Below are 9,342 nucleotides of genomic sequence, written 5' to 3' on the forward strand. Positions count from 1 at the left end.
TATTTGAGTAGAACGAAAATAAGATAGCAATTTCGGGTGTGTTGTCGATTTTGTTAGGGTAAAATAGGTATTTGGAAAAAAATTGATGTACTAGTCTAACGTTTTCCATCTGGATTAGTGACGGAGGGGAGGTTTTTGTTGAATTTTTAAAAAATTCAGGGAAGGATTTTGTTAAAGTGAAACTAAAGGGGACATTTTTATGATTGTTGTGGTGGGGCCTATACAAATGTCATGCATCTAATCAAATCAATGTATGTTGTATATTACATATAACATATATTTATATATGACATGTACTATAAAGTCGGGTTCGGGTTGGGTCGGATTGGCTAAGGGGTCAACCCTAACCCAACTCAAAGTAAAGTCGAATTCATGAATTTCAGCCCTAACCCTAACCCAAACATCAATCCGACCCAAACCAACCCAACTTTTTCGGGTTGGGTTTGGGCCATCCTGGAACAAGTTGGAGCCTTACTATCAATTATTGCTCTTTAAGAGGCTTTTATTTTTTATTTTTTATATTTTTATCCATTTGATCATTCCACCGGTGTGAGCTTGTCTTACACTACTGATCTCAAGTCCCAAAAATACGGGAGGATTGTGTCATGTTGGCTGTTGGCACTAGAACAATATAACTTGTGTCATCTTTTCAAGGCTATGGATTTTGATTATTTTATTTTTTGTGCACATGTTGGGGGCCATTTCTCAGAAACAATGCAATAGAACAAAATAGAATGGCAAAATAGGATTCATGTAACCAACCTCATATATGTGGGACAAAGCTTAGATGATAACAATGATTTTTATGCATTTGATGGTGAAAAATTTTCCTTATTTTTTTCTTGCTTTGGAGAAATTTCTATTTTCCTGGGGAATTATGATGCTGCCTATCCATGGTGCTTGGACTTTCCATTTCCTTAGGCCCGTTTGGCATCAATTCTAAGGATTTTCATTCTCAGAATTCTTTCAAAAAAGGATGGATTTTGAGAATTTTCATTCTCAGAATTCTGAACATGAGACTTAAGCAAATATGGAATTAAATGATAATGCACACGTAATGGATAAGAGGCCGTGTTTGGTTCGATAGGAAATAAGAAAGAAACTGAAAGTTAATGCAGTGCAAATTTATTTGCACTAGTGCAATTGTATAGGAGTGTAAATGCAAAAAATGCAAATTCTTGTTTAATTTTGTTTTAGATTTACTTTATTTTTCTTTGTCTTAATTTACATTATATACTGTAATAATTTTGCATCAGTGCAAATTTATTTACATTGCAACCAAACACAATCTAAACTATTTCACAAAATTGTTAAGAAATTTCCCTCCACTTTATCAAAACAAACATAACCTAAATAAACCAAGTAGCAATTGTCTCCTAACAGAGGGAAAAAAAATACACACACAGTGGTCGAAACATAAATTCAAGGCAAATTATATAGTAATAAAGACACCAAAGTTGCATTATATAAAGGAGAAACCATTCATCGAGAGCTTGACTTGGAAGCCAGAAGCTTGGTTAAATTGCACTAGGCAGTAGGCACCATTGCATTGATCTTAAATGTCTCTCTACCTTTGAATATATTAATTAGCACCTCCGAATCAAAGTTTAGGTTAAAGCGATGCCATTAACATTACATATATATATTATAATACTAAAAAAAAAAGAGGATTAACCAAGTCCTAATCAAGAAAATGAGGATGACTTCCTATGTTCTATCCACCAAGTACTCTCCTCCTAACCAGTCCACTAACCAAGTTATCTTGCCTGAAAGCGACGTCTTAGGCGTTCATGGGTGGTCAATGCTACAAGTTCACATCTGCACCCCACAATGCCCCATAACACATCCCGATCTTATATTGAAAACATCTCTCAATGTCTTATCATCTTCCATACTTGTTATTGGAAGATATTCCCAATATAAGATTGGGATATGAACTCCAATGCTACTAGACCACAATCAGGGAACTGGATCTGCTCCTCACACAGGGGCGCCTCACAGACATCCACCGTGGATTGGAAACATCTCCCGTATATAATAACTTATAAATACTGAAGATATTCCCAATACATAATAGAATGTGCGTTTGAGAAACCCTGTGTAAAGAACAGATCCGGTCTCCACAATCAGTTGGGAGGACTTACGGAGTCCACCAAAACAAAATGGTCAATTACTGGGGCCTCCGGCGTTGGACCAGGTGGCTTATTCAGCTGTGTTGACATATGACAAATTAATTTAGTGGAGCACTAATTAACTGTTGGTGTTGGAAGGCTCCATCTCCAATCTCAAGTCTCATCCTCCAGTCAACCCAACAGTCATCACTCTTGATTAGTCTAAACAGATTCTATATATATAAGCTCTCAATTCAATAGCTTTTTTGGTAGATGGTAGATGAGGTATTATTTATTGCTCACAGTAATCACTAGTAACCCATCAAGCTATGATGGCACGACGAATACTAGTCCACACTTTTTTACAAGCACCAAGAGTGGAAGGTGGAGGTTGGTTTGGTTCAGAGTCAGCGTAGCACAAAAAAGGTCTTCTACCTTCAGTTTAGATTTTACAACTTTCAAGCTTCATAACAGTATCATCACACGAGTTAGAAATATAGGGTCATATCTTAGAAATGTCTGAATTCCAAGTCTGATGATTTTGAAATATTTAAATTGGAATTTTGAGCCAAGGTCAAGGTTCAAAGTACTGCTTTTTTTGCCTATTGCCTGATTCGAAGGATCAATACTCTCCAAGTCTTAGTAGGCTATTCTAAAAATTGATACTTCCTAATAACCTTACAGCCTGTTTGGTTCGTGGGAATATGGGTTTGGAATTGGAGCTATTCTGATTTCAATTGTTTGGTTGGGTGGAATTAGAATTCTATTTCCATTCCTGATGGGCTGGCATCGCATTATCTCATTTGAGGGACAAACCATTCCCTTTCCCCTCTCTTGAGAATGAGGTTTTATTCCAGTTGATTCTAATTCCAACTCGGATTTCTGTATAAACTAACAAATTATAGGAATAAATCATTCTGATTTCAACTGTGAACCAAATGGACCCCTAAAACTCCAACATTTATATACTCCCTAGTCCCTAATTACTAGTATTTCATGTATCAGTTTATGCAAAAAATTAATACTTATTGTATGATATGTATTAATACTTCGATTCTTGGCCGGTACTCATTTTGTTTGCCGTATAAATCCAAAGCAATTTGCATTTAGTTTAAATTTTCATGTGTTCGTTTATGACTACGGTTTGTAGTATTACCTGACACAGAATTTGCACAATCCAACCACTGTGTAAATTTTACATCTTAAAAATCAATGAGAAATTTGTATCACCTTCCTCCTACATATACCTACATTCTTACTCCTACAAAGAAGAGTTCATACCATTTTAGTTCTTCCATGGCTCAGTTTGGGAAGAGTACAAACACATACCCAAATATACTCAGCGTAAAACTTCTTATATATGGTATTTTTAATTCTTGTATTTGCACTCTTCCCAAACTGAGAAAAGATGACAATCTTCATTCTGCTTTCACTCTCTCATTTAAGGTGGAGAACCCTGTCATTTTTTTTCCCAATTTTACTACATCAAACAAGCAAAACAAAGTAAGACCTGCAACAATAATAAACCAGAAATATAATTTTGATCCTATACATTTGTGCCAGTGCAAGTGAAATTTGTACTGCAGCAAACAAATAGAGCCTTGATGGTTTAACCCATAACCTTTTTGTTTTTACATTAGGAAAACCAAAAGCTAGTTAAAAAATCGTTTGAAAAAAAAAAGCCAACGGCCTTCATTTAGTTTTTCAATTTGAAAAAAAAAGCCATTTTAATTGAATGTTACAAGCCAAATACTAAAAAAAAAAGTTTTTTTTTTTTTTCAAAACGTCTTTCAAATAATATCCGAAGCCCGTTTAGGCCGAGAAACACTGTCTAGAGACGAGTCCCAAGCTCAAAGCTCGAAGAATGAGCATGGCGATTGGTGAAAAATAAATACAACATCACATGAAAACCGGATAAAGGGGCTTAAAAGAAAAATGAAAGAAAATGTTTCAAGTATTAACTCACTAACAATATAAGATTAAAGAAGACAGGGTCGGTACAAACACACACGTAAAGATAAAAGGCATTTTTTGAAGCCTTCTAAATTGAAAAAAAAAAGAAAAGCACCCCTTGAGCCATTTTCATCAGATTTTCAGCAGAAATACCTAACACTTCTAATTGGGAATGGAGTGGCAGATACTAGTCTAATCTGGACTAGGCCCGCCCCACCCAACAACCCACCATCCCATTAAACTTTGGTTAATTAGTTCGAGTGAGAAGTTTTGTTGTGACTTGTGAGCATCCAACATGTCTTGTTATACAATTCGATAGTACTTGTGAAGACACAGGACAGAGGCTGAAGTAACTAGCTAGAAGTTAGCTAGGCAAGTTTTCATATATATGACTCAATAACCAAAGAATAGAAACTTCAATGGACACAAACAGAAAAGAGGGTTCTCGTTCTTCTCTTGATTTTTAGCAGATACTACATTATTTGAATTTTTGAATCAACAATAAAAGCCCAATTAGGCCATTGCATTTCAAACCCAATGGAAGAGAAGTGATCAAAATGAATATAAAGAAGAATGATGATCCCAAGAAAAAAAAAACTATGACTGCAATAAGATGTATGGAATGATTTTCTTCTATTGTTTCATCATACTGCATGTTTGATGGGAAGATGCTTGTGTGCCTGACACTGGTCTTTCAAAAAGAACCATGCCATCCTCCCTGCTCAAGGCTTCCTCACAGAAAGCTATGCCGGTCTTCCTCAGCTTTTAGAGCACAAAACTGGAACTAGTGATGGGAGATAGCTTTAGGAGCCTCAGGGCTCAGGATCCCTATCGTGGAGTGCAAAACTCATCTGCTACCATAATCTGCCGATTGGGCTAAAAACATTTCTTTACATGAGCCCCTGCAGGATGGGTGTCGCATATTTTACAGCATTAATCATCTCCTTCAAGGAAGAAAAAAAGAGTTCTATCTTTGCACAGCAGATCTTTGTTTTTTAAAATACAACATTTTCTGGTGTCTGATCTGCAACTCTGACTTTTGACAGACACACCCAGGAAAAGGATTTGCGTAGAAGTTCTCCTCAAGTCTGGGGGTCTCCCCCACCTGTCTTGGATATGGTGCTCCAATCCTATTAGAATGCAACCTCTTCACCTCTGAGGAGAACTCTTCCCAAGACATCACACCCATGTCCATTTGATCAATCAGTCTCACAAAATTTTGTCTGAAAGAATGAAATTGATAGAAAACATCAGCCCATCGATCAGGGCTTCATACTTTTAGTGTCTTTTGAAGAAGAGAAGAAAAAAAAAAAATAGTTTTCGTTTTCTGCATCAGACTATTGCGTTAGGCTAGATAGATACCTGTCAGGGTTGATAGTCTTCCGAAATCCTTCAAACCTCCTATGGCCCTGCACTGCCTTGGCCATATTCCCATCATAGGTGTAAACAAAGACATCACTCTCGAGTGCCACAATGTAGTCCAACGCAGCCAGGCGATTCTGAAACTGCTTGAATGGCTCCAGCTCCTCGTCTGTTGCTAGAGTTGTGTGGGAGAAAACATTTGGGAACTCGGAACGGAGTGCAGAAATGCTGTTGCTACCGAAGATCTCCCCTGCAACTATATAGATTTTTGTGGTAGAAGGATAACCCAAGGCCTTGAGGAATAAAGCGGTCTCCCTTGGGGACATGGGGCATCCCCCCTGGAGCCTCCGATCTTTGCTATTGATCTCCTTTTCCTTCCAATGCTTGACTCTGTGCCTCATAATCCGAAGCTCCTCAGCTTCACTCTCAGTCAGGTTGTGGCTGCACCCTGTGAATGCAAGCATGTCTTTTTCATATCTGCAATTAAGTTAACATTAGCTTTGTTAATGGGGATAATTATCTAACAGAGATGATATCCATAGATGGATAGATACCTTAAATGGAGCGCAATATATGGGTTGCTTTCATTCCTAAGCCTCTCCACCAATTTCTTCCCAAGATCCTCAATCTCACTTGCGTACCGGAGTGCCCTGTAATTTGCTCTGCATCGAAGCCTCTGGATTGAACTCGAGAGACCATTGTTGGCAAGTCGAGAATCAGTGTGTGTGAACTTCATCACTTTGTGCCGCTTCAGCAATGCCACCATATCTCCTCTGTAGTAACCAGGCTGCAGAATTTCAAACAAGCAGTTGTTGCAACGGAGAGAATTGGGAATTGAACATTCTCTTTATAATATTGAAGTGTTTTGACTATTAACCTTAGACCAGGAAACTGGGGCCTTCAGAAGAGGCTTAATAGCTGCATAACGAGGTGGCAGAGATTCTACTATCTGAACGTCATCTTTCAGGGCTTCCATGAAGTGCCTCCAATTGAAAATATCTTTGAAACTACTGAGAAAACCAGTAGGAAGAAGTCCTATAAATTCTAGTTTTTTCCATTCTATGAAAACCAAATTGAAACCCATAATTTCTACCTTGGATCTGTCCAAAAGGAGTCGTGGTCCAGTGAAGGAAGAACCAGAGTGGCATTCATGAGGTTTGCGACTGCGACCATATCGCATATCTGCATTTGGTTGAGACAGAGGAAGGTAAGATGATCTGTGAACAGGAAATGGAACCCGCAAGAATTACAAAGAGAGAAATAAAATATAATTTATCATAAAATCTGTAAAATGAGAATACTTACTCCTGTCCTCATCTGATTCAGACCACCATTGGCGTGAACTAAGATATAGCCATTCGTATGGGGTGAACTCCCTAAATAAAGATTTGCAGAAATGAGATAAGAAACAACTATAGATAGCAGAGCTCGACAATACAGAAGCTTGAGGAACATTAAGAAACGTACTTATTTGATTCTTTGATCGATTAATGCACTGATAATAATTATCACTGTTTGGTTTCATCCAAACTTCAGGAATCTGTACAACAAGAATCCCGGATAAAAATTACAAAAATGTCTTTCAGCACTGCAATCGAAGTTAATGAACAACCAATGCCCCAATTTTATTAGGACCTTAAAGGACTTTCAGGAATCCATTAAAGAAAAACCAGCCCGGTAAAATTTCAGAGCTGTAAAACAGAAACCCAATCAGGGGAAAAAAAAAACAGGGAACTACGGGGAGACAAATTTAATCCTATTTCAATATGCTAAGAAATGTCCGTCCAAACACAGACATAAGGAAAGCAGACCAAAGTCAGAAGTTGAGACAGTTAACCAATATAAGATTGTTGTTCTGAGCGGAGCTTAGTACTTAAGGAAAACAGACATAAGCAGATGGGTGTAACACACAGAAGGGAATAAAAAGAAGAGTTATACGGTTGTATATTGTCAAGCTTAATCAGATAAACGTAACTGCTTTGCTGGAATTGTTGTCAAAGCCCAGAATCAATGTATATTTTACAAATATATAAAAGAGGAAAAACAGAGAAAGAATTCCAAAAGAGAATTGGATCGCAAGTTCTTGATGGTTATAATCACCATTGGAAAACGAGTATAAAGATTAAATCAGGGTGCATTTTAGAAGAAAAAAAGACTCAGAAATCGAAGAAAATCTTAAAAAGTAATGAAAGCTTTCAGAATCTACAACCAAAAACAAAGCAAAACAGGTCCCAATACCCCTGAAAAATCCCAATACACCCTTTTTAGCGCCAAGAACAAAAATTCAGTTGCCCGGGAAAAAGAGCAGAACTTGAAATCTTATCTTACCGGATATTGATTCAACGCACGTTTTGAGACACCAGAGTCGCCGGTCTCAATCTCGGCGACGGCCTTCTGTGCCATTGTCCAGTCCTCCTTAACTGTCTGAAGAATCAAAAGTTCATTCTCTGTTCTCTTACTATTCATCTCCATGTGGCTACTCATCAACGAGAACTTCAGAAAAACCGAAAATACCGCCAAACACATCAGCATGAGCAAAACACGACGACCCAAGTTCTTCCCTGATTTGAAATATTGCGCCATCGAAACCATCCATAGAGCCACACTCCCCATGGTAATCAGCAAAGGTTCCGGCAGAAAAAACAATCCCTGACGAACCAACAAATACCGGATCACAGGGTGGTGGTGGGGGTGGGAGTGGTCGTGGCACCCACCGTTACCAGAATTGGTATTGTCTTCTCCGTCTGGAAATTCCGAAATGTTGGATTTTTCTGCGTCCATGAAATCAGCCACTCTACGTCTCGTCATGGGTCCGTAGATTGTTGGACTTCCATTGCTGGGGTTTCCTCCACCGGTCTCCATGGACCCAAAAGACCAGTAACAAAGGGGACAGTGAAGAACAAAATGATAATAACCAGAGCAGAGAGAATTGAAGCTTGTAAAACAGCGGTAATGGCGTCTTGAGAACCGTCGTTTCTATTTCTTTTTTCTTTGATTTTTTTTTTGTTCGCTTTGTGAATTTCTAAATACAGGTTCCGAAATCCATGGCCACGAGAGAGGTTTCTTTGCCGTTGCGTGCGAATGATCTCGTTCCCCAGGTGAAAGAGAAGGTATTGATAAAACAAAACAAACAGCACGAACGAAACGAAACAAAGGTTTCTGTTTCTCAAGAAAAACTCCCTCCCCCTCTTCTTATTTATATATTCGCACAGTGCCCTTTGAGTTTTGCATCTTTACCAAAAATATATTTCATTTGACCAAATTGCCCTTAAGACAATAAGACTATCCGTTTTTTAATTTCAAACTTTTTTGGATGTCTTACTGAAAATAGTTTAATTAGGTGCCGTAAACCTTAATTTAAAGAAGAGAACTCATAGTTAGCGTAATTCTCTAATTACTTGAATTTTACTAATACACAACTAAATTGCGTCTGGCACGTTTATTGGCCAAATTGTCCTTTTCACAGATGCATTGACGAAAATACCTATACAAATTGGTTTGCCACTCGAGTTTTTGTAGGTTTCGTTTGTCTTTAAAAAGTCGACTAAAATATTTTTTTCTAGCTATTATTTCTGTGTTTTTCTTTCAAACAAAATAACAGGATGCACGTGAGGCCCACTGGCCACTCCACTCAAGGTCGAACCCCTTGGCATTTTCCATCAAACAGGGATTATGAATCCTTGATATCATGATAAGGGAGTACGTAAAGGGTTGCATCAGCAGGTACGGCCCACCATGGAAGTGGGCCCACAATATAAGTACATCACAGCCGCTTGATGACTATAGTATTATTGATCGATGGGTCAGCGTGATAGAGTAAAGTTACTGCCTTAAGCAATAACGGTGACATGACTAAAATGAATATGGACATTATTATAATTTATAAGCTGTCACCCTCCAACGGTCCAAAAAGAAA

The 9,342-nt window shown here is 38.0% G+C and overlaps 1 protein-coding gene across 3 annotated transcripts; it reads right to left on the reverse strand.

Annotated features, from left to right (window-relative positions):
• Nucleotides 1-4,486: 4,486 nt before the first annotated feature.
• On the reverse strand, nt 4,487-8,594 carry LOC148868855 (O-fucosyltransferase 19-like). 3 transcript variants are annotated; one of them, XM_088968416.1, is made up of 8 exons: nt 7,755-8,594; nt 6,894-6,966; nt 6,732-6,802; nt 6,520-6,608; nt 6,304-6,433; nt 5,981-6,213; nt 5,427-5,903; nt 4,487-5,287 (listed from the first exon to the last, which is right to left on the reverse strand). In XM_088968416.1, exons 1-8 carry the CDS (start codon nt 8,286-8,288, stop codon nt 5,032-5,034), a joined length of 1,863 nt encoding a protein of 620 aa, XP_088824542.1. In that variant the 5' UTR covers nt 8,289-8,594; the 3' UTR covers nt 4,487-5,031. The 3 variants fall into 3 exon arrangements, with proteins under 3 accessions (XP_088824542.1, XP_088824541.1, XP_088824543.1); XM_088968415.1 differs by having other exon boundaries at nt 6,304-6,436; XM_088968417.1 differs by having other exon boundaries at nt 4,781-4,966; nt 6,304-6,436.
• Nucleotides 8,595-9,342: the final 748 nt, after the last annotated feature.

The sequence above is a fragment of the Nelumbo lutea genome, chromosome 2 (assembly GCF_056320005.1).
Source record: "Nelumbo lutea isolate HS-2025 chromosome 2, American lotus-T2T, whole genome shotgun sequence".
Taxonomy (NCBI): domain Eukaryota; kingdom Viridiplantae; phylum Streptophyta; class Magnoliopsida; order Proteales; family Nelumbonaceae; genus Nelumbo; species Nelumbo lutea.